Raw genomic sequence first — 25,908 nt, forward strand, 5'->3', positions numbered from 1 at the left:
TATGAAATATGTACTATACAAGTCATGGAAATAGATGGTGGCATCGCTTGCTCCAGATTTTATTTTTTAATAAACAGGTTACTTATCCTAAAGAAATGAGAGTATCAATGTCTACCACCAAAAACGATATTCTGGTGTAAATTAAGTTTTCTCTTACCGATACATGAGAAGAGGAGGTCACCAGACCAAGGGTGGCACCCTCATCAATGCTGCTTCTGTTGTATTTTAAATCAAACAATGTTGGGTTTCATCTCATGACACTTACGAGGATTAGTAGCATCCACATGGGGTACAGACTTGGGAAACCTAGAGATCTGAGGAGTTCGGCAGAAGCACACATCATTCATTGGTTCATAGCAATGGCAGAATCTGACAGGCAAGAAGCGGGAAGACTCCTGCCCGGGATGCAGAAGTGTCCATTGGTCTCTTCGCGCTTGGCTTTGTATGTCGGAAGGTTCTTCCAAAAACGGAGAAGTGAACAGAATTCCAGCTGGTTTAATCTCACTGTCCTTCCTTGCATCAGAGTCGTGGCACGTGACTCTCAGACGTGATTTTTTGTTTTTGGGTTTGTCTCCTTGAGCCTGTGGGACCTGTCAAGTCTCGACGATTGTGACAAGCACCCAGAGTCACACAGGGCCAGAGGAGACGGTAGGGCTGGGAGGCTGAAGCGTTTTTAGTTTCTTCTTTCCTGCCTCCCTCGAGCCGGCCCTGCACTTGGGGTTGCCTCACCTATTATCATTAAGAGATGTTTTTGCTACATCAATAGTTCTATCAGTATAATGGCTTTATGTTAAGTGAACAAAACTCATAGGCTGCAATGAAAAATAACTTCAGCTATGTCTCCTGTGTTCCTTAAAATGTATTCTATGGCACTGGTTCTTCTCTTGCTTCTCTGTCAAAAGCTGGGTAGACCCTACTGCTATTCTGGTCACTGTTTGGTAACAACAAATGGTACAGGTCTGTGCATGATATTGGGTAGAATTTCGTGTAGATTTTTGCTTAAATGATTTGGCTCTTAGGAGTTTCTTATGAGAAATTTGCTACATTTGATTAAATAAATGCTTAGAATAAGGTTCTTACTCAATCATTATATATTATCACTAAAATACCCCTTTTATCTGTCATTCCTTGGCTTTCCATCATCTCCCTTTGCAATATCTCTCGCCTTACTCCCATCATTTTTGCCATAGTTTTTTTATTTTTTTATTTTTTTGAGATTTTATTTATTTATTTTTAGAGACAGGGGAAAGGAGGGAGAAAGAAAGGGAGAGTAACATCAATTCGTTGTCTCCTGCATGCCCCCAACCAGAATCCTGGCCCACAACCCAGGCATGTGCCCTGACTGGGAATCAAACCAGCACCCTTCCGGTTTGCAGAATGACCCTAAATACACTTTCCATCTGTCGCTCCTTGGCTTCCCATAGTCTCCCTTCACAGTGTCTCTCACCTTTCTCCTGTCATTTTCTCCCTAGTGTAGACCTTTTGTTCACACCTACACAAGCAAACACCCAGGCCCAAAGAACAAACTTTTCTAATCAGCTTCACTCCTATCCCCCACTCTAGTCCCAAATTTTAAGAAATTCAGCATGAATCAGGCTTGGGATCATGTTGGTTTTATAGGTCAGATTTCTTTACTATCATCTTACGCTGATTTAATTATAAAAATGTGAAGAGAGCAAAGGTCATTGCTTCCCACAAACTTTAAATTCAAATGTGAGAAGTCCATAGATAGAAGTACAGGGAGATGAATGGGAAAAGTTTTAAGGGGGTTAAAGCAATTCTTTCCTTAATTATTCTCTTGCTCTGGTCCCAGGGCACAGTCACTCGACTCTCTGATTGCTTTTGCCTTGTAAATTACTCAGCAACCTCTCTGGGGTCAACGTTTTATTTTTATTGAAAAAAGTACATTTTAAAAAGTACACTGTCTTGGTGTATGGGTCATCCCTGGGATTAAATGAACCCAACAATCCTGTTACAACTACTTTAAAAATATATACCAACAGAAATGTGTTGTTTTTATTCTTTATTTTACAGAGTCAATTTAGTATAAAAACATTCTCTGAACATACAAGTAGATTAAGATACAGATTTTTAATTTATTGAAAAATAGATTTAACTTGCCAGGCCCAGATATGTACCTAGTATTATTCACTTAATTATCACACAACAAGGGAAAGCCATATAGATTTCTATTAATGAGCAAAGAGAATATCACAGGAAGGCACTTCCTTGTTTCTGTACTGCTTTTGCACTGCCACTGTAAGTGAGTGAGCTGTATAAGTACAAAGCCTTAGTCTCATAGCTAGAAATTTCCTTTAGGGTACTTAAACCAATTTCCAAAGCTTTATTCATAAGAAAATCTAGGGCTGGATGGATTAAAGAATTTAATTGAGAAGACTAAAAAAGAATGTAAGGGTGACCTATTAAAATATTCACCTGCATGTCCAATTTGCACATCCTGTTGCATTTACAGAGTTATTAGGTTCCTTTTTCAAGGAAAAGTCATTCTTTTTTTCCTTCAATATCCTCTGGCCATTTACATGAGTCACTTCTAGTGGAACACAGTGAATGCACCAGTCAGTGGCCCAGGGGACTTAATGCTGTAATGTCATACAGCTGTAAATGAGCCATTTATACATACGTAGGGTTTCACTGCTTTTTAATGGAAAAAAAGTTTGTATTGATTTATGCATTAAAGGATCAATGTGTTATTTTATATATCTATGTTTATATCTGTGTCTATGCATATGTGCAAATGTGTATTTATACATATGTATGCATGCATGCAAAGCATTCCCAATTACACACTTTATTATTGTGACTAAAAATATCATTGTTAGTGTATTACCATATCTTGTTTATTCAGTAATGAAGGAAATGATAGGATTTAACTTATTTAAAAAATGAAAATAGAATCAGAAGTTTAGGATGAGAAGAGAATTTAGATTTCATCTATGACATTACAAGCCTTTGGATCAGAATTCAAAATCAATTAACTATAAACATTATGCTAACACACAAAAGCAAGCAAGAAAGAAAATATTTGTTCTTTTTGAAATATTAATGAGTAGAGGCATTTTCCATGACTTGAGTCATGGGCTCATTACGATGAAATTTTCATCCTGAAATTGTACAATTTAAGAGTGTATACAATGTATTAGCATGTTCAATTTACATGTTAATTTTTCACTTGACTGAAGTTTCATGTCTTTTGGTGCTTCCAAAACTTGGTTCGGTGAGTAAATTGTCATTGATTACTTTTCTGTAGAAGGATTATAGAGAAAAATATATAAAACAATAGTATGAGACATAGTTATATTTAAATACAACAGGAAATTAATGCATAAAATAAATGTCAGACTTAATATTCTTACAGTGTTGTTCTTACATATAATTATTAGAAAATGAAAGGAATTTGCTTTTGGACTAGATTTATTAGAGTTATGTGTAAAGATACAGAATTTCTTAGAAAATCGATTCTAAAAGCTTTAGGTAAGGAACAAACATAATTGCTCTGCTCCTCGTTTCTACAGAAATGATAAACAGAACTTGTGTAGGGGCAGAACGTAGTGGGAAGGCAGTAAGTGATAAGTGAGTTGAATTACCTATGTGTAGCTTCAAAAAGTTAAGGTGAGCTCCCTCACCTGTAACCTCCCTTGGGAATAACTTGATTTCTTGAACAGAAACTAGAAATCTGTACAGACACTCACTGCTAAGTTCCTCTCTGAGCCTAGCATGTGGAAGAAGGCCACTGGGCTGCTCTCCTCTGTCACATCCAATGCTCCACCTTTCTCGGTTGGAAGCTTGGGTAGATGTTTCTCCCGGAGAGTGTGGGAAAGTGGGGCGGGGGGGAGAGCCTTTGATCAGGTGGAAGCGAGGCATTTCCCACAGTTCTCTTCTATTTGCATTTTCCCAAGAACTGGGCATCCCCAGCTTTATCCAGTGAGAAATGGGCAGGTGGAGTCACACGTGGCCATGGGCAGCTGACTCGGATCCAGTTATTCTCATTTCCCACCCAGCATAAACCATGTACAATTCCAGGAGATGAAAGCAATTCACACTTTATACCCTCCCATCTCTAGTTACTGGTGAGATGGCATGATCACTACTCTCTTACCGCCTTTGGTTTATAGATTACTTCAGAGAAGTATTCTATAAGAAGGGGACTAAAGCATTTTAAAATGATCTTAGGTGTTTTCTAATGTTTCCTGTGAGGTGGGGTCAGATTTTAGAACCCAGTTCACTGACTTGCTAAGACACATTTAATTAACTTCATGTGCACAAGGACGGGGAAATGAATGAGCCTAAAATTTGGTTCATCTGAATTCCCGCTGCCTTGACATACTTCTGAGACATGAATAGAGAACCAAAGCAGTGACCTTGTTAATGGGGACATGCCCGTGATTCCTTGGATACACCATATTTTTTTGCTCCTGCTGCTCAACTGCCTTGCCCTGGGAACATCCCTTTTTTTTTTTAAAGACTGGCCCCAGGTGATTTCATCTCCAGAAGCCTTTCCACCTGCCCCAGTCTCTTTCACATGCTATCGCCTCTGCTGCCTGAAAACACGTTCCCTTCGAAGACCACATTCCACCTGTTTCTCCCACTAGACTCCCAGCTTCTCAAGGACAGAGATTCCTACTGGTGTATCTAATGTGAGTACAGTGTCCAGCGCACAGTAAGCATTTGGTAAATGTTTGTTGCACTTAAACTTAGAAGGATATTTTGATGTACTTTGGTGGATTAAATTGTCCCAAACTTTTGTGGGCTAGTCTACAGAGAGGCCTAAGCTTGTATGGGGAGAAAATAGGCAAAGGAAAGGCTACACATTAACTGTCACCACAATAAACAAGTATCAGAAGGGCTATATAAACATTTAAGTAACAAAACATTAGGCTTTGGGTGGTAATTGCTCCATTTTAAAAACGCCATGAAAACTTTTTTTGAAACAGTGCAGAAAGTAAGTAAATATTTTACAGATATTTGTTCCAGCTGCAGGTCCTATAACAAGGTAATCTTAGTATATGAAATGAATTTGGCACATGACTCAAAACTTACGTTAAGTATCTGTAGATAGGATTTTAATAATCTTTATAAGCTGAGAATTATGTACATGCCATTCACTCGACAGAGCATGAACTTCCTAGGCCTAAGTAATTATGCAAACAATTATCCTTCTGCTTTAAGAACCCCTGTGACAAGGCCACTTCTATAGACAAGTAATGTAGCTTTGGTAGATCTTTAAATCTCTATTTTTGCTTGTGATTCCCAAAGTCTGTGAAGCCTAGCAAGTCCTTTGAAGATAGGAGCTTGGTTCAGGGTTAAACCTGGATTCTGGATATTTTCCGGACCTCGGATCTGCCCTGATTTATGATAATCATGAGAACACCTTCCACCGATGCTGTAGAAGGCAGAATCAGGTCCTTCTGCTTGAGCACTGAAACCCATTCACAGAAACTTATTCTTGGTAGACATCTCCCTAAATAGATGTGACTTGGGTTTATGTTTCAGGCAAAGTTTAATAGGAACGAGATACTAACTTAGTGAGGTTATCTAAGAGGCCATAATGAATGAAAAAAGGAAACTGACTAGGTATTTAAATGAGTACGGGAGGCAGCAGCCTCTCTCAGCTCTTGGGAATTGCTCTCATGCTGGTGTGGAGGCTCCAGCATCATTCACATTTACATTCTTTTCTGTAAGGGATACCAACATCTGGATGTTTTTAAATGCAAAAATCTCCCATTTTTTAAGGCTGGCAAAAAATTCTCTTTCTAAAAAAAAACATCTAGACAAACAAAAGATAGCCAGAGTGCCCCACACATTGTGTATTTACTTAGCAGCTGGGAGAGAAAATGAAAACTAGGGCCCAAATGACTGGCCAGTTGTTCTGAGGAGGTTATTTGAGAACAGAGCCTGTGCGATAGGTAGTAGCTAACAGGCACAAGTGCCTACTTTGGCCAAGAACTATTCTAGATGCTTTTCTTATAGCTCATTTAATCCTCATGAAACCTTCTGAGGTCAGCTCAGTCATTACGTCCCTATTGAATCATGTTTGTATTAAATATCATTATCTCCATATGAGTAGCTTGCTCATGGTTACCAGTGTCGGAGTATGGACTCAAGTCCAGGTCCGGCTCCAGGTCTGGGGTTATTAAACTATACCCATTGCAGGGTCTCCTTTGCAGAGCTTTCCAGTTTGGAAAATACGTACTCAGAAGAACTTTGTGCTTTACTGATAAGTGTTCTGCCTAAGAGAGGATTTCACTGCGCTGCAGACAAATGTTCACATTAAGAGAAAATCTTACAGAAGTAGCACTAATGAAATAGAATATAAACGCATCCTCCTTGGGCACACCCTCCCCAAAGCTAGAAGAAGAAACTCTTTAATTTACTTCCCTTCCCAAAAGGCAACAGGCAATAAAGAACGGTCACACCAACCTGGAAGTCCTGTTTCCACAGAACTTAACGGAGCGCCTGTATCTTGTGAGAGTGGAAGGGGTATGTCACTGGAACTTTTCTATAAGTAAAAAGCAGAAAAATACGAATGTCACAGTTTTAGCAACTTAAGACACTATAAAGAAAAAGGCCTCAGATGAAAAATTTTTTTGGCTAAAGTTCTCTTTTGGTTAAAGTTCACTGTGTAGACTTCTTTTTTTTTTTTTTTTTTTGAAAAGTTATTATTTCATGATATTGACAAACTTGGATATAAACTTGTATTTGTACTACCAAGAGAACTTCTCATTTATCAGCTAGGTCAGTTATAAACTCAGACGTTGACTCTCTCATCTTTCCCTGCTATAATCAAAAGCTAAAAGGACAATTTTTTTTTAAGAGGTAAAATGCTGTGTCATATGGACTTAAACTTTGCTTTAGTGATTTAAAAAAATAGTCACGCCTGAAAGTTTGTGGGTGAAAGTTTGAAAAATTTGTTTCAGGAAATTTGAGAATGAAAAAGGGCAAGTGCTTTAAATATATGCAAATATATCATATTATTTTAAATATTTTTCACACTCAAATTAAATAAATACTATAATTATAAATTTGACTATTTCATCTATAGCCATCAAAATATATTGAATCAAGTTAGACAAAAACTGTGGAGGGCCTGTCATTGGAAAATGGGGATGGATTTCTGTTTCGGGGGTTTTCTTTATAGGGCAAGTGCAAAAGATTTATTTTTCTACTAGAATAACTCAGTAACTTCTCTGTGTCCAGTTGAAAAAGATAGATTTTTATGCCATTTTGTTTCTCTGTCACTTTATTGAACCCAGAGGAATAAACCCTCCTAGTGATGATCACGCCAGTATTTACAGCAAAATGAAGAACTGAATTCTCACCTTAGTCAGTCTGCCAATAATGTAAGCAGGAAGGAGTATAGCGCAAACGATACCAAACATCGCCCCAAAAATAATGACTATTATCACTATAAGAGAATAGAGAGCAGACAAACATGTGAAATAAATCACCATATACCAATTGAAAAACAGAACAGGTGAAATCAGTACTTACACTTTGCCTTTTCATAGAAAGAACATGAATATACTTTTATGTATCTTTTATCTTTAAAAAAATTAGGGTTTTAATAGGAACCATGTGAGAAACTGAACCTGTGAATAGTAAAGTCTTATGTTCAAGGTCACACATCTGACAGAGCAAGACCCAAGGGTTCCAACTCCAAATCCAGTGTTCTTTTTAAAAAATAACATTTTACTTATTTGTTCTTAGAGACTAGGGAAGTGAGGGAGAAAGAGGGGGAGAGAAACATCAATGTCTGGCTGCCTCTCGCACGCCCCCAACCGGGGACCCAGCCCGCAACCCAGGCATGTGCCTGACCAGAAATCGAACCCGCGGCCCTTTGGTTTACAGGCCAGTGCTCAATCCACTGAGCCACACCAGCCAGGGTGAAATCCAGCGTCCTTTATGGGGCCTCACAGGCATAAGTATGGATGGCAGCTATGCGAACGTGCTACCCTGATACGCAAAGAACCATAAAGTGTTTCATAGTTTCAAAGTGACAAGAGAAAATAATGTCTTGATGTAGAAGGCGGTACTGTAAAGATCATAGAATCAGAAGTTTCAGAGGAAATGGGTGTAAGCTGTTTACAGATGGGGAAAAGAAGTGTAATGAGTTTAAGTGACTTAGCGTAGGTGAGCCAACTACTCAGAAGCAATTCCAGTCACTCATATTCCAAGCTTTTGGTCCTTCTATGGTACCCTTCTGTGTACTCTATGATATCATCCCTAAAAACATATTTTCAAATTTTGTACTTGATGGGAATGAACCAAAGTTTAAGTTAGCAGTACTCTCATATGTTCATGGTTTATCTGTAGTGATTCCAAATGAAGTTAACGGAAGGCAAAACACACAGGTAACATAGCTTATTTATTTGGCTAATTTATATTTAAAAGTGTCATTACTGATAAAAATAAATAAATAAAAATAACTGTCCGCCACTGGTATTGCCCAGCCTTCCCACCCACTCAGCTTTAATTTATGAGATAGTGATTCAGTTCCACAATCCATTTTGTTTTTCTTGTGTGAAGTTTAGGCAGAGGCCAAGTGCGAAGGGAAGCTTACGAATGTAGAATAGTAAATAAACACATAAATGGCTAAGGTGGAAAATGACAGCGCCCAGGTAGAGAGGGTTTGGAAGACAGCCCCGAAGTGGTAACATAGGGCCCAGAATGAAACGGCATTGAGACATGAATGGCCTATATTTATTCCTGATATGGGGTCAATGAATAAGATGATTGTAAACTCTTTGCTTCCTTTGCTGTAGGGATAAGAGAGGTTTAATGGTTTCATAAGCTCTTAAGAGACTTTTCTCTAAGAAAGCTAAACCAACTAACTTAAAAGAACAATTAGTAGCCAGTTATGGATTGCTGTTTCCAAAATGTTTAAGAAAATAAGAGCCCTGGCTGGGTAGCTCAGTTGGTTGGAGTGTCATCCCGTATACCAGAAGTTGCAGTTCTATCCCATCTCACACTGATGTTCCCCCGCCCCCTTCCTTCTTCTCTGAGATCAATTTAAAAAAAAAAATCTTCAGGTGAGGACTGAAAAAAAAAAAAGGAAAGAAAAAGATGCCTATTTTAATTTTAAAAAGAGCGTATTTTGTTTGCTTTTACAATTTTGTGTGATTAAAGTTAATAACATACTCTTTTATTTTTTAAATTGACACTATATTTTCTTACGCATTTGGAACTAGCAATACATGATTTATACTGGAAAGATTGTCAGTTCATGTAAATATTAACATACCTGGTTCTGGGAAAGCGTGGACAATTTGCGATCTTGTTTCTAAAAGGACAAAATGTCAAAATAAGTCAGAATGCATAAGTTAGCATCTCTAAAAATATACCATTTTGGAATGAGATTATTTAGTGGGTTTCTTTTTTTTTTTTTTTAACTGTGTTTAGGGAGCTATTGTTCAAGTTACAACAGCTGGGAAAACTTATGCGCTACTGTCTTACCATTATAATTCCCATACCTACTTTCAAATCCCTGACAAGCTTTCGGGGGTCAGAAATGAGGAAACCACCTCATTAACTAAAGGGCAGAGTCTGAGAAAGTATTAAAAGAACCCCTGTCGATATCCGTAAGAAACAGTGCATTTTTTTAAAAAAATGTAAAAATTAAAAAAAAATTTTTTTTTAATGTACAAATGGTGAACAGAAAGGAGACACTTTGAGCTGTCACCCAATGTGGACGTCGCATGCAGTCCGACCCAGAGAGGGGCAGCTCACAGCTGCCTTCAAGTTTCACCAGAGCGAGCCTCCCCCTCGTCAGGACACATTTCCCATTCCTTTGGCTGCTGTCTCCCAATGCCGTTTGATGTCACAAAGCCCTCTTATTGCTACAACGGCGCAATGTTCTTAAATTTAATTATCACCAGTAACATGCTGCACTATCTCAGGTCACATGGCCAAGGACTCGGCTAGGCTTGGTCACTCTGGAGTGGTTATTCAGGAAGGTTAATTGGGACTTGTCTTCTCTTTCTTTGCCACAGTTGGCAGCTGTTTGGTGTATGGTGCCCCAGCATAGAGCAGATGGGGCTTCAGCCTCTTACTAGTTGGGCAACATGGACCAGTTACTTAATTCCTTTGGGCTTCAGTATTCTCTTGAGCAAAGGAAGACTATGCTACCTGTCTCTTTGGGGTCCCTATAAGGATGCAATTGGGTAATGCATGAAAACTCGTAGCACAATGACCCACCGTGTGTGTGTGTGTGTGTGTGTGTGTGTGTGTGTGTGTGTGTAGTTGGCACTTCAATGCATTCTGGTTGACACCACCACGTTGACTTCACATCGAAATCATTCGGAAAATGTGATTGTTTAATTGGACCCGGAAGCCTGATAATTAGTTCCAAGCCCTTAGCCTAATTTTCTTCTTTGTTAAAATGTGTTGCTTCCACTTATCTCAGTACATTGTCTCGGTGTTTCTATTAATTAAAGATCCTGTAGCCACTCTTAAGTGTTCTTGGAGGCTTTCTTTTAAATCTGCAGCATCCTGCTTCAATGCCACCCACAAAGACCCTCTTTCTTTCTACTTCCAAGCTGCTCTCGGAAAGTCATCTTCTTCCCAGAGCAATAACCAGAGAGTGGGTGCCGCCTGGCCGCCTTATCTCTGCGCCCAGCTTGGTTTGAGGTTCTCGGTTAGTAGGTACTTCTGCTGTGTCAGACTCTGAGCTAAGCGATTTTACACACACCTGCTTCCTCTTCAGAGAAATACCGTGAGCTGCGCATTTAAAAACGAAGGGGCCGGAGGCCCCCTGGGCAGGTTTCCCCAGGGTCAGCTGCTGGGGCGGCCGCGCCCCCTTTCCGTGGCCCACCTTTTCCCGGTTGCATGCACCCTTTCTGTACTTGGCGAAATTGCTTGAATTTCTGTAACTTAAAGTATCGTTTCTGTGGGATATTCTAGAAGTGAGGATTCCTCAGAAGCGCAGGGACGGTGCCGACTTATTAGCTTCTGTTTCTTAGACTTTGTCACAGTTTCCTAGCAGTGACAGGCCCCATTGAATAGCATTGCTTCGTAACAATATCTCCAGGGAAACTATTAAAAAACATGGACAAACCAGTTTTCTCTCTTCCTGAGATGTGCGGTTTTCTAGTAACTGAATGCTCTGTTGCTCTCGGTTTAGCAGAATGAGCTGCTGGGGCAGGAGAACCTGCATAAAATATAAGTTGAGAAAGGTACCACGGGTGAGATGACGGAGCAGAACCTAGAGCCACCACAAAAGACAGACGCCTGCCCGTCTCTCCCATTCGCACAGCATTTTACGTAACTCGGGGAAACTGTGTTCTGTGCCTCCCTCGCTCCATCTCCCGGATACTGCCCAGGTTCCTCAGTGAACATTAAAACAAAAAGACTCTTTTTTTTTTTTTTTTAATTGAATGTATTGGGGTAACATTGGTTAATATAAATTTAATTATAATATAAATAGAACTCTAATTATATAAATTGCAGGTGTACGATTCTATAATACATCATCTGTGTGTTGTATTGTGTGTCCACCACCCCAAGTCGTGTCTCCTTCCATCACCATTTACTCTCTTCTGCCTCCCTCTACCCGCCTTCCCGTCTGGTTGTCACCACACCATGGTCTGTGTGTAGGAGGGTTTTGTTTTGTTTTGTTTGTTTTTTGTTTTTGCAACAGAGACTCTCTTAAATTCAGTTTTCTTCTAGCCTCACAGAAAGTAAATCATTTCTAGTGTTCCTCACCCATACTTCTCTTCTCTCTTTGTACATCCTCGGGTGCTTAATGCTACCTTCAAATTTTAAGGTAAGGAAGCTAAAATTCCACACACGTACCCCAAACCCCCCCTAAGAATGTTCCGGTGCTCTGTTTGATAGCCACTGCCCTCATGTTATCTGGCTCTCCCAGGTTTCTCAGGCCCTAATCAGCTACTAGACATCTGTGGACATACCCATTTATGTAAAGTTGTAAAATTTTTTGTGAATATGTGGATTTTAAACAGGGCTTTTTCCAATAGACTCTTTAGTTAGGTCTTCTTGACAGAAAGGACCCAACTGGACTTGTCACCATTGAACAAAGCCATGGGTTGCCTAAGTCTCTCAGGGACCAGATTATGAGAAGGGTCTCTCTCCCTCCCTCCCTTCTTTCCTTGCTCCCCTGTGCTCTGGGCCCATAGCTTTCTGTAGCTAAATCAACAAGTCTGTCTGAACTGTTTCCCGATTAAAGGTCAATTTAAATATTGTTCTTTTTAATTTAGAATGTAGTCTTACATTACAAGGTTACTTGGAACATTTACTCCAACTTCCTTACTGCATAGATAAGAAATTTGATATCAGAATTAAATGAGGAGCCCGGGTTAGTACAGCAGCAAGGACAGACACAGAGATCGAATTCTGCCGGCTCCCACTATTGTCTCCATCTCCCAGCTCTCCCTGCCTGGCTGAGATCTTGTCAACAAGATTTCTTTGATGTTTTAGCTTATTAATTGGCGAACACTGGGGTGCATTGTACACAAGACAAGATAAGTAAATCTCTCAAGATTCCCAGACATCCTAAGGGCTAGAATTTTAGTAATAATCAGGTAGTTTTTATTTCGATGAATTTTCCACACCAATTTTCTGTGCTACTCACATGCCATCTCTTAGCCCCGGGTGTTCTCGGGCCACTAAGAGAAACGGTTCTGATCTAGCACTATTGCCATGCACGTCACTTTCTTACACCCTCCACCTCTCTATCAGGAACACATCCAGACTATACCTCAAAAATGCCACTTCTTTCTGCTAGAGAAGTATATTGACCTGGAGGGATTACGGAAGGCGTACCCAGCCTCTGGGTGCCCAGCAGTGATAGAATTTGGATCAGTACTGCATACTTCCTTAGCTGCTCTGGGCTCTGAAAAACTTTCCCCGTGCCTACTGGCAATGAAGCGCTGGCTGAACCTTGAAAGCCGAGTGGAGTTTTAAGAGGCAAATGCGGAGAAGGGGCAATGACGGTATTGAAAGAGCGTGGGCTAAAGTAGGGAGCAAGGAGGCCAGGGACAGCTGATCTCCCAGACTGACAAGGCTGAGTGTTCACATGGAACACTAGTACAAAATAAGATAGAGGGGTAGGTTTGGCAAGGAATTTAAACATTCCTAGTTTAAACTTTTTGTTCGTTCCTTAGACACCGAAATGGCATTTGCTGTGATGCTTTGTGCAAAATATATATTCATGACCTGAACTGAATGCCATAATTTTAGGTTTAGGAAGGGTGGAATGAACAAACGAATGAATGAACAAATATATCATCCAGAATATGAAATATTCCAAATCTGCATGGTTGTCTGATCTCACGGTTTACACTTGCGTAACACGTGAATTGTGCCAAACCTCTTTTGTCCCTTATCTTCGCTGCCTGGACCTCTCACGTGCTAGGAACACTCCAGACGTCTGTGTGTTGGGGGTGGGAGTGGGCGAGGGCCCTTTCACTGCTCCCCTTGTGCCAAGGAGGTGGGTCGAGCCATGGGTCCAGCGCACTGATAGGGATACAACTGGGAAGAGAAGTCCGGCCTCCTAGCATTCTGCTTTGTGTTCTGTCCCTGAAACCACGTGGCTTCTCCCAACAGTGGACACTGCTAATGTGGAGCATTAGGAGACTGAATAATGGCACAAGGCAATGTTGGACGAGTCCCCTGCAGGTTTGCTCCCTGCCCCAGCTGCCAGCAGCTGGGCTCATGGCACGAAGTGATAACGTCAGCTCATGCGGCTGCTGGCTTGGTTTTGGTTCCCTCCTGACAGGCCATTGCTGGACCTCTTATCTTGCAAAAGCAAACTCTTACCCTGTCTGTAAAATGCCTTAAATAGTTTCCAAGTCAGAACACTAGGTTAGTTCTAAGTGTTACTGTTTGGGGCTTTGTGATAACCATGAAAACGGATAGATACATTTATTCTTGGAAGTTCTGCACAGCTGACATATGGTAAAATAGGGACAAAAACTCACATCTTCTGATTGCCAATCAAAATTTTTTTCTGCTAAACCATCCTGTTTTATATGGAAAGCAGGTATAAATAGAGATCTTGTTTCTTCTAGGTGAAGTTTGGAGAAGGCCATTGCCATGAAGCAATATTTTAAGGGACACATTCAGTTTTGCTTTTGAACCAAAGACTTGAATGACTCAGTCTGGGGCAAGTTGTAACAATATAATCATATGTCCTTCTGTCCGTTGTCATTCATTTGTCATTTCTGAAACGTTTTATTAAGCTGCAGTAGCCAATTACAACTTAAAATAACTGAACTTTCTAATGTGTTCTTTGGTGTGATAACATTTGAGCCTCATGTGTTGAAAATTTTGTTTGAACTCTCGAGTCAGAAGCTCTTACAGGAAGGCACAGCCTGGTAATGGGTACAATTAGTGGGTCAGGTGTCCAATCCAAGGCTCTTATGTCACCTTTGTCTAGAACTAGAACAGTTTTAGAAAACCATTGGATAGGAGCCTGACATGCTTGAGAAATAATAACCTTCACATGTGCCATATCAAATGCTGGTATTTCTTGTGGTTTGACATAGAAAACCTCCTCTCCCCCACACTGGACTTCAGTCTGGGGCGGCTCCTCAGTGTGTGAGACAGAAAGAGTGGGCGGACAGGCCTGGAGGCTTGAATCCTGAACCCATAGCTACCTGGGAGCAGCTTCAAGAAATTGCTAAGGAATTTAGCTTAAAAATCCTCAGTCTAAAAACAAGTTTTCAAGTTGCAGGTAGGGCGCCCTTAGGGCAAGTGTTGCTAAACTTTTTCTGTAAAGGGATAAAGAATAAATATTTTTTGGCCTGGTGGGTCATAAAGGCGATCTCTATTACAACTTGAACTCTGCCGTTACAGGGCAAAAGCAACTGTAGGCAAGCGGTAAACCGAAGCCTAAGTGAATGTGGCTGTGTTTTAGTCATTATTTACGGACATTAAATTTTAAATTTCATATAATGTTCACATCCCACAGAATATTCTTCTTTTGATTTTTAAAAAGCACTTAAAAATGCAAAAGCCGTTCTTAGCTTGCAGGCTGTACAAAACCAGGCGGTGGCCTGGATTCGGCCCCAGGCTATAGGCTGCTGGCCAGGGCATTCGTGTGATCAGACTCTCTGGACGTGGAGCGTGGGCACCTGACCTTTCCGAGCCCCTCCGGTGATTCCAAGATGCAGGCAAGAGAGTGAATCCCTGTGTTCAAGGGTCAGGAAAGCAGTCCACTGGGCTGTGACTGGCATTAGGAAATTAAGTTGTATGAAGTCAAAGAGAGCACATCGATGTGCTCCACGCATAGTGGAGTTACTATTTCGTGGAATGTTGTGTCATAGGCATGTGTGTCCATGTGTGTGTCTCCGTGTGCAGTGAGTGGCAGTGTGCATTCTCCATGCCTTTATCACACTTGACTATATATTGAGATTGACACACCTGGTTACACCTTCTCTGAGTACCTGGCCTCCAGCGGGCGGGGGGATCAATAGCCCGTGACAGGACTGAAATCCATTCAAGACGCCCACGAATTGTTGGCTAATTGTATCCAGCCTAGAACAACCTTCTCTGGCCTGTACAGGGTTCGTGAAAGCAGTTACAGTTTCTGAGTGTGCTGGGTCATTAAAATGGTTTGGAGTTCTGAGAGAGAATGCTTTTGAGAACATAAAGTTAATCAGTGGCATGATTGCAAGTGTATGTATACCCTCAAACATAAGAGGATAAAGGCATATAAACTATAACGTATATATCAAAAGGTCAGAAATAAGTGATTTAATGACGTACAGGGTAAAGATAAAAAATGCTAAGTTTTAGTTGTAAATTCATACATTTCTATGGATTAAATGCTATGTTAAAACACATAAACCTTTAGATTGAGTCAAAATAGACAGGAAAAGAACAATTAAAACCCAGTGGTATATACTGTAGGTTACAAGGAACTCAGATAAAACAAAAGAAAGCAAAATGTGTTAAAAAGGACAAAGACATAGACAAATGAAAATAAATAAAAACAGAAATTACAATTTTAATATTACACGAAGTAGAATTAAGGCACAAACATGAAAAAGGATATAGGAGAGTAATTTATATTGTTAGAGGACATATTCCACAGTGATTCTTAAGTAAATATGAACACTTATATCCCAATAATATAACAAGAAACAGAAAGCAAAAGAAACAACAGCAGAACTACAGTAGCAGTGAGGAAATGTAACAGTCTGCTCCAATTATGCTAGATCGAGAAAGCACAGAATGAACACACAGTCTGCCTCACAGTCACAAGCGATTGATGTTCACCTCTCCTGGGGAGTAAATAAGGATGAACCTGATCACGTGTCTTGACATTCCTATACACTCATTTTGATGTGACATGGATGGATAGCCTGACAAGATATTTTTGAGATCTGTATCGAGAGGCACATTTTTACTAAATGAGATGATTATTAGTATTGTTAGATGTTGGGAAAATTGTGGTCATTTAGGAGAATGTCCATTTAGGAGATGCATGTTAATATATTTAAGGACAAACTGTTATGTCTGTAATTTACTTTCAAATGATGCAAGAAAAGCATATATATTTACACACTTAGAGATGAAGCAAATATAGTAAATCAGTTACAACTATTGAATTAAGGACTGGCGATTGGCTTATTGCAGACCAAGCCTCCTGCTCAGAACAAGTAGAAAAGCTGAGCAAATCCAAAGCAAGGGGGAGGGGTGGGGACTGCCAGGACAGCAGGCACTTGAGGTGGGGAAGGGACGTGTGCAATAGTGAGTTGCCATTGGTCACTGGCTTTGCTCTGGAGACATTTGTCTGTTGCAAGTGGGGCCTGAAAGGCTTTCAAGTTAGTCAGAGCTTTGCTGGTCTCACAGAACTAGGGGAACTGAGTCCAGGGTCCAGTGAAGAGGAGAAGCCCTGGCCAATGCTGCGGGGGTCAGTTGGGCCCCCCAAAAGGCTACTCACGTCTTTCTCATCACCCCAATCTTGACTCTCATGGATCCTAACTGTACTTAAAGTTTTGATATTTTATTCGCTATTGATTTTTTTTTAATTAATTTTGAGTTTAAAAAATATTGCATTAAAATGCTTATCATGTGGACTGAGGTTCGAGCCGCTCCTTACATTTGGGGGCTCAGGCAGGTTTCTCCCTTGCCTCAACCTAATCCCTGCCCTGAATCCTCCACATGAAATGAGTGAATCCCACTGCATGAGAATTACATTGTAGTAAGGCTGTTAGAAAATAACCTAGAAAAATGGTTGACATTCACTAGCAATCACCTATCCTTTTGTCAAGGATAAAAAGAGTTTTGGCACAAAATTTGGCAAGAGGGTACAGCAGCAGATACTCTCAAAGTTAATTGATATGTATGTACATCCGTATAACTTATGAGAGAGCAAATTTGGCAAAATTTATCAAAACATTTAAAATGTACATACTCTAACATGGAACTACATGTTTATAAGGATGTCTGTCCTAGCATGTTTGACATAATATAGAGTAGAAACAACCTAAATGTTCAAAAGCATGGCAGAGGTTACGTAAACTACAGTTTATGCCTCAAATGTCATATTAGGAAGCCATTAAAATGTTTTAAAAGCGTGTTTACTAATACGGACAAAAATGCTCTTTGAGTAAGAAAAAGGTGGGTTTCAGAATATTACACAAAGTAAATTTAAAGTACATACTTAGAAAATACCTGGAAAAAAATTTTGAAAGATCTGCACAAGAATGTCAATAGTGCTGATTTCTGGAGAGCAGAGTGGGGAATGGATTGTTATCCTCTCCTGGGAGGGAAGTAGGGAATGCTGGGTCAGGGGAGGACTCCCCAGTCAAACCCCCTGGGTCAGCCTCCAGCTTCCCGGCTCACTGACTGCATGACTTTGGACCAGTTTTTAAAACCTTTTGAACCTGTTTTTCTGTCTGTGTAATGGGGATAATACCTACTCCATGTTGATACCGTCAGGATAAAGTGAAATAATCTATGTAAAGGGCTTAGCACTGTGCCTGGCACATAGAAAGTATTTGGTAAGAACGATTAACATCATCAAATTCTCATTTTTTTCTTAATGAAGCTGTGAAAACGAGGCACATGCCAGTTGCTCTCTTTAAGTGTGTTTTTTTTTCCTAAGTGTAGAACTCCTTTCCTCTACTACTGGATAAATGTTTGTAGCACTGGGTTCACATTACCTAAGGTCAGAGGTGGGGCAAAGATAAGGTGGAAAATCTGCAATTGGAATGGACACTGTTGAGGGATATTCAGCAGTTACGGTGACAGGAAGTTGAGTATTATACAAAGGCCAAACATGGTCCATAAAGAGGTCTCCTTTTCAGACTGGACTGGAAGAAACCGTTCAGCAGAAAACCTTGAACTAGACTTCTTCCTCATTTACTACCAGGGATCGAAACTTCTCCTCCATGAGTCCATATTCTTTGTTTTTCTTGTTCTACCTAATTAACTGAGTAAATTTAAGAACACCTCCGTAGGCTTAGGCACTCCTCAGTGGAGAGAAAGCAAGACCTTTTGCTTTGGATCTTCAAAACGGCTGAGTTGGAGTCCGGCCTAGCATATCAAGGACACCAGCTCCTCCTGGCCGCCAGGGGCAGGCGCCTCCTCCTGCTCTGGGCACTGGGTGTTGGCCAGCCGCTAGGGGACTAGAGAAGAGCTACAATGCTCTGTGATTTGGGGCTTGCGTTGTTTTTGAGCTTGTTTACTTTTCTGAGACAGACATGGGCCCAAACACTGCCTGCCTCCCATGATGTGATAGAAGTCTCCTTTCTGATCCTCTGAGCTACGGGAGAATGGCAGTTGGGACAAGTGTCTCATAACAGGAATAAGCCACATCCAAAAGCAGAACATCATTAATGGTGAGGTATCATACGCTCACCATCAACTGTTGCTCTTTTCTCTACCAGACCCCAGCATACGTCATAAGCGAGTTTGAGTAGTGCTGAACCACAACGAAATGAAGGCTGCTATTTTGCTTTTCCTCCATTCATATCTGTTGACATTGCTTAACGAAAGAGGCCTCTTAGAAAGCAGAGATTGTCTTTTTGTTCAGTTCACCTGTAAACAAATTTTTTTTAACTTCCCCTGATTACAAGTTATGATTCTCTTTGCAGAAAATTTAGGGAGTATTAAAAAGAAAAATAAAAAGTTACCCATAATCCCCAACCCAGAGATAGGCCTGGAATGTGTCTTTTCAGGGTTTTTTTTTTTTTTTTGCTTTAGTTTAATTTAGTTCATTTATCACAGAAAAGTATATAGACAGGTACTTATTAAATATATGGATGTGATCATGATGGCTTGAAATATATTACCTGCTTGCTTTGATGGTAACTTACCTATTGATTCATGATCAGGTACGGTCATTACATGTGGACTCATGGCAGTTGCTTTACCAATATAACCTACAATGACACATTGGGGAAATTACTTAAAATGTGCTCCCCAAATAGGTTCATAGATATTTTCAATAATCCTCTAGAAACCAAAAAGAAATTTAGCACAAGTATGTTACATTCAATTTTGCAATTTAGAATCAGTGTAAGTTAATTCTGAGGTACCATCATTCTCTCCCTCTCTTAGGGCTCCTTCTTCATAGGAATTCATGATGGATGCCCACTTCTTAGACACCCAGTTTACACCAAGCTGAAGAGAGTGGTAGGTGTGGGCACTTGTCTCCAGCCTTCAGCGCCCTTCCCCAGAGTTGGCAAGAGTGGCCTTTCCTCACTGTTCAGCTCTCGGCATAAACGTCACCTACTAGAGAAAAGCGTCCTGCTGCCCGTTTCTAAAGCAGCTTCTGCACTATGTCTCTTACCTTACCTGGGTAGATGTTCTCTGTCTCGTTTTTCACTGCCAGTTATTTTAATAGTTCCCTGGTTTTGTCTAATGTCTGTTGCCCTCCAGTGTCCGCACCTCCCCACCACCCACTCCCCCTGACCCAGGAGCTCATTCGTCTCACAGCTCTGGCCTCAGTGTTGGTCCCTTGGCATAGAATTACTGAGTGGACAAATGCGTGAATGATTGGAAAGGAAATTATTTGCAAAAAAACTTACTTCCCACGTGGCGGTGAGAAATACTGGCTTTAGCCTTTAGATTGCTGGAGAAAGCAAAACCAGGAGGTAAACCAAAGCCTAAACGAATGTGGCTGTGTTTTAGTCATTATTTACGGACATTAAATTTTAAATTTCATATAATGTTCACATCCCACAGAATATTCTTCTTTTGATTTTTAAAAAGCACTTAAAAATGCAAAAGCCGTTCTTAGCTTGCAGGCTGTACAAAACCAGGCGGTGGCCTGGATTTGGCCCCAGGCTACAGGCTGCTGGCCAGGGCATTCGTGTGATCAGACTCTCTGGACGTGGAGCGTGGGCACCTGACCTTTCCGAGCCCCTCCGGTGATTCCAAGATGCAGGCAAGAGAGTGAATCCCTGTGTTCAAGGGTCAGGAAAGCAGTCCACTGGGCTGTGACTGGCGTTAGGAAATTAAGTTGTATGAAATCAAAGAGAGCACATCGATGTGCTCCACGCATAGTGGAGTTACTATTTCGTGGAATGTTGTGTCATAGGCATGTGTGTCCATGTGTGTGTCTCCGTGTGCAGTGAGTGGCAGTGTGCATTCTCCATGCCTTTATCACACTTGACTATATATTGAGATTGACACACCTGGTTACACCTTCTCTGAGTACCTGGCCTCCAGCGGGCGGGGGAATCAATAGCCCGTGACAGGACTGAAATCCATTCAAGACGCCCACGAATTGTTGGCTAATTGTATCCAGCCTAGAACAACCTTCTCTGGCCTGTACAGGGTTCGTGAAAGCAGTTACAGTTTCTGAGTGTGCTGGGTCATTAAAATGGTTTGGAGTTCTGAGAGAGAATGCTTTTGAGAACATAAAGTTAATCAGTGGCATGATTGCAAGTGTCTGTATACCCTCAAACATAAGAGGATAAAGGCATATAAACTATAACGTATATATCAAAAGGTCAGAAATAAGTGATTTAATGACATACAGGGTAAAGATAAAAAATACTAAGTTTTAGCTGTAAATTCATACATTTCTATGGATTAAATTCTATGTTAAAACACATAAACTTTTAGATTGAGTCAAAATAGACAGGAAAAGAACAATTAAAACCCAGTGGTATATACTGTAGGTTACAAGGAACTCAGATAAAACAAAAGAAAGCAAAATATGTTAAAAAGGACAAAGACATAGACAAATGAAAATAAATAAAAACAGAAATTACATTTTGAATATTACACGAAGTAGAATTAAGGCACAAACATGAAAAAGGATATAGGAGAGTAATTTATATTGTTAGAGGACATATTCCACAATGATTCTTAAGTAAATATGAACACTTATATCCCAATAATATAACAAGAAACAGAAAGCAAAAGAAACAACAGCAGAACTACAGTCACAGTCTTCTCCAATTATGCTAGATCGAGAAAGCACAGAATGAACACACAGTCTGCCTCACAGTCACAAGCGATTGATGTTCACCTCTCCTGGGTAGTGAATAAGGATGAACCTGATCACGTGTCTTGACATTCCCATACACTCATTTTGATGTGACATGGATGAATAGCCTGACAAGATGTTTTTGAGATCTGTATCGAGAGGCACATTTTTACTAAATGAGATGATTATTAGTATTGTTAGATGTTGGGAAAATTGTGGTCATTTAGGAGAATGTCCATTTAGGGGATGCATGTTAAAATATTTACGGATAACGTGTCATGATGTCCGTAATTTACTTTCAAATGATACAGCCCTGAAGAGTGCTGATTTCTGGAGAGCGGACTGGGGAATGGATTGTTATCCTCTCCTGGGAGGGAAGTAGGGAATGCTGGGTCAGGGGAGGACTCCCCAGTCAAACCCCCTGGGTCAGCCTCCAGCTTCCCAGCTCACTGACTGCATGACTTTGGACCAGTTTTTAAAACCTTTTGAACCTGTTTTGCTGACTGTGCAATGGGGATAATACCTACTCCATGTTGATACCGTCAGGATAAAGTGAAATAATCTATGTAAAGGGCTTAGCACTGTGCCTGGCACATAGAAAGTATTTGGTAAGAACGATTAACATCATCAAATTCTCATTTTTTTCTTAATGAAGCTGTGAAAACGAGGCACATGCCAGCTGCTCTCTTTAAGTGTGTTTTTTTTTTCCTAAGTGTAGAACTCCTTTCCTCTACTACTGGATAAATGTTTGTAGCACTGGGTTCACATTACCCAAGGTCAGAGGTGGGGCAAAGATAAGGTGGAAAATCTGCAATTGGAATGGACACCGTTGAGGGATATTCAGCAGTTACGGTGACAGGAAGTTGAGTATTATACAAAGGCCAAACATGGTCCATAAAGAGGTCTCCTTTTCAGACTGGACTGGAAGAAACCGTTCAGCAGAAAACCTTGAACTAGACTTCTTCCTCATTTACTACCAGGGATTGAAACTTCTCCTCCATGAGTCCACATCCTTTGTTTTTCTTGTTCTACCTAATTAACTGAGTAAATTTAAGAACACCTCCGTAGGCTTAGGCACTCCTCAGTGGAGAGAAAGCAAGACCTTTTGCTTTGGATCTTCAAAACTGCTGAGTTGGAGTCCGGCCTAGCCTATCAAGGACACCAGCTCCTCCTGGCCGCCAGGGGCAGGTGCCTCCTCCTGCTCTGGGCACTGGGTGTTGTTGGCCAGCCGCTAGGGGACTAGAGAAGAGCTACAATGCTCTGTGATTTGGGGCTTGCGTTGTTTTTGAGCTTGCTTACTTTTCTGAGACAGACATGGGCCCAAACACTGCCTGCCTCCCATGATGTGATAGAAGTCTCCTTTCTGATCCTCTGAGCTACGGGAGAATGGCAGTTGGGACAAGTGTCTCATAACAGGAATAAGCCACATCCAAAAGCAGAACATCATTAATGATGGGCTATCATACGCTCACCATCAATTGTTGCCCTTTTCTCTACCAGACCCCAGCATACGTCATAACCGAGTTTGAGTAGTGCTGAACCACAACGAAATGAAGGCTGCTATTTTGCTTTTCCTCCATTCATATCTGTTGACATTGCTTAACGAAAGAGGCCTCTTAGAAAGCAGAGATTGTCTTTTTGTTCAGTTCACTTGTAAAAAAATTTTCAAAACCTTTTTCTGATTACACATTATGATTCTTTTTGCATAAAATTTAGAAAGTATTAAAAAGAAGAATAAAAAGTTACCCAGAATTCCCCCACACAGAGGTAGCTCTAGGATGTGTCTTTTCAGGTTTCTTTTTTTTATTTTTTGCTTTAGTTTTAGTTTAGTTCATTTATCTCAGAAAACTACACAGATAGGTTCTTATTAAATATATGGATATGATCATGATGGCTGGGAATCTATTACCTACTTGATTTTCTGGTAACTTACCTGTTGTCCCAAGACTGTAGCTGCGTGTTGTAGATTCAGTGGTGACAACTGATATAGAAACATAACCTATAATGACACGTTGGGGAAATTACTTAAAATGTGCTCCCCAAATAGGTTCATAGATATTTTCAATAATCCTCTAGAAACCAAAGTAAAAAGAAATTTTAGCACAAGTATGTTACATTCAGTTTTGCAATTTAGAATCAGTGTAAGTTAATTCTGAGGTACCATCATTCTCTCCCTCTCTTAGGGCTCCTTCTTCATAGGAATTCATGATGGATGCCCACTTCTTAGACACCCAGTTCCCACCAAGCTGAAGAGAGTGGTAGGTGTGGGCACTTGTCTCCAGCCTTCAGCGCCCTTCCCCAGAGTTGGCAAGAGTGGCCTTTCCTCACTGTTCAGCTCTCGGCATAAACGTCACCTACTGGAGAAAAGCGTCCTGCTGCCCATTTCTAAAGCAGCTTTTGCGCTATGTCTCTTACCTTACCTGGGTGGATGTTCTTTGTCTTGTTTTTCACTGCCAGTTATTTTAATAGTTCCCTGGTTTTGTCTAATGTCTGTTCCCCTCCAGTGTCCGCACCTCCCCACCACCCACCCCCCGCCCCGACCCAGGAGCTCATTCATCTCACAGCTCAGGCCTCAGTGTTGGTCCCTTGGCATAGAATTACTGAGTGGACAAATGCGTGAATGATTGGAAAGGAAATTATTTGCAAAAAAACTTACTTCCCACGTGGCGGTGACATCTGAGGTGAGAAATACTGGCTTTAGCCTTAAGATTGCTGTAGAAAGCCAAACCATCACTTCTTTTTCCCCAGCCAACGAGGTTTAACCTCCCTCACGTTGCCCAGATTCCCCTCTTCCACTAAAGAGTAAAGGGGGGAAACCTCTCCCCACACCTGGCCATGATTCTGCAAAGCAGTCACATCGAGAGGCTTTCTTCAGAGGGAGTGTTCAGAGTCCTCTGGAAGTGTAACTTAAGACATTCGTTCCCTCTCTGCTCGAGCAGTTGTAGACGGGAAGAGTTTATTTCTTCTCCAGGAATCCTCAGAGACACAAAAGCTTTTGCAAATATTGTGCCTCTCTCAAAGAGAAGAGTAGCATCTGCTTTGACTGAGTTACTCTACTCTGCCCTCTGAGGCGGCACAAAGACCTCTTCTCTCTTCTGTGTAAAACTCCCCAAATAGCTGAATATATTTAAATAATACACCATATTCCCTCCATTTGTTTTTTTCAAGCTAAATGTTTTCATACTTTGCTACTTAAAAAAATTAGGAGCAGCTTTGTTAGTCTTCTGTTTTCCTGTAATTTCCCTCTTGTCAGAAATCGTCATTACATACCCAGGATTGTTCCCTAGTCTATAAGTATTATCATTGCTAAATACTTACTTAGTACTTCATTATGTGCTAGACACTGGGAGAAGTACATTGCATTAATTGCTTTGTTTGGTCCTCATGTGATCGCTGTGAAGCAGGTACCAACACTGTCTACATTAGATGAGAATGTTGAGGCAGAGAGGTAAATAATTTGATTTTGTTGTGCCCCAACTTTTCAGAAGTGCAGCCAGATTTGAATACAATTCCCTCATGCTGACACTTTAACGGTCACACCGTGTTATCCCCCAAGGGACCTTAGCCAATGCCAGCTCTCTTCCCGGCCTCCTACAGACTGCCCAGGGGATGCCCCATACTTGCTCTGACCTGAGTAGGAGCAATGTCTGATGGGCCTGATACATTTCAGACGGCTGCCTCGCCTCGTCTATGCACTGGGCACTAGCATTTCCAACACATAAACATGCATTTCGAGAAGATGATCACTATAACATTCTCGGGAAGAAGCCAAAAAGAATTATAACTTAATACAATTTAAGAATACCCCTACATTATTTCTTTAGGTTAATGAATTGATTTAGATGTGTCCCCAAACCACAGAACACGTAACCAAGGAAGCCGCGTTTGCTTTTTCCCACCTCCCACCTCGGTAATGGACCCACAGAGAGATAAACGTGCCCCCTGTGACCTCAGAGTTCATGCCTGTGGCCTGTACCTTTCTGAGAGGAGAAAGCGGACACTATAATTTCTTGGAAAACTTCTAAAAAACTGAGGCCTGTGTATCCAACTTCATCTTCATTAATGACTCTTTCATTTAGAAGTTAACCCCACGAAAACACCAACAAAGCAACAAATTTATTCACGCAGATAGAGTTTTCATAATACTTATTAAAATTTTTTTAATTTTAGCAAGGCTTAGAATTAAAGCATGCTTCTCATGCTGGCAACCTCTGCTCCAACCACACTGACTGCCTCCCTCACACCAATTCCTCCACCCTGATGGCTGAGTCCCAGTAAAAGCCACTCAGCAGACTGGGATCTGAGATCCTACTCACTCCTTTATTCACTGAAATAAGACTGAACCAAAACGTGATCGTTTATGGATTAATCTATAATCTCATATCCAACATAATGGCACTAGGCTAAAAAAATTTTTTTTTCACTTACTTGACAATAGTAATCCAATTGCTATGTTTTTGTACATCCTGGGGTCATGAGCCGGC

At 40.8% G+C, this 25,908-nt stretch overlaps 1 protein-coding gene across 2 annotated transcripts; it reads right to left on the bottom strand.

Moving 5' to 3' along the window:
• Nucleotides 1-2,008: 2,008 nt before the first annotated feature.
• Nucleotides 2,009-25,908, bottom strand: GYPA (glycophorin A (MNS blood group)). 2 transcript variants are annotated; one of them, XM_090288599.1, is made up of 7 exons: nt 25,853-25,908; nt 19,302-19,367; nt 11,072-11,164; nt 9,260-9,298; nt 7,338-7,423; nt 6,439-6,517; nt 2,009-3,262 (listed from the first exon to the last, which is right to left on the bottom strand). In XM_090288599.1, exons 1-7 carry the CDS (start codon nt 25,887-25,889, stop codon nt 3,255-3,257), a joined length of 408 nt encoding a protein of 135 aa, XP_090144725.1. In that variant the 5' UTR covers nt 25,890-25,908; the 3' UTR covers nt 2,009-3,254. The 2 variants fall into 2 exon arrangements, with proteins under 2 accessions (XP_090144725.1, XP_090144726.1); XM_090288600.1 differs by lacking the exon at nt 11,072-11,164.

The sequence above is a fragment of the Furipterus horrens genome, unplaced genomic scaffold (assembly GCF_987537825.1).
Source record: "Furipterus horrens unplaced genomic scaffold, mFurHor1.1.pri manual_scaffold_10, whole genome shotgun sequence".
In the NCBI taxonomy this organism is placed as follows: domain Eukaryota; kingdom Metazoa; phylum Chordata; class Mammalia; order Chiroptera; family Furipteridae; genus Furipterus; species Furipterus horrens.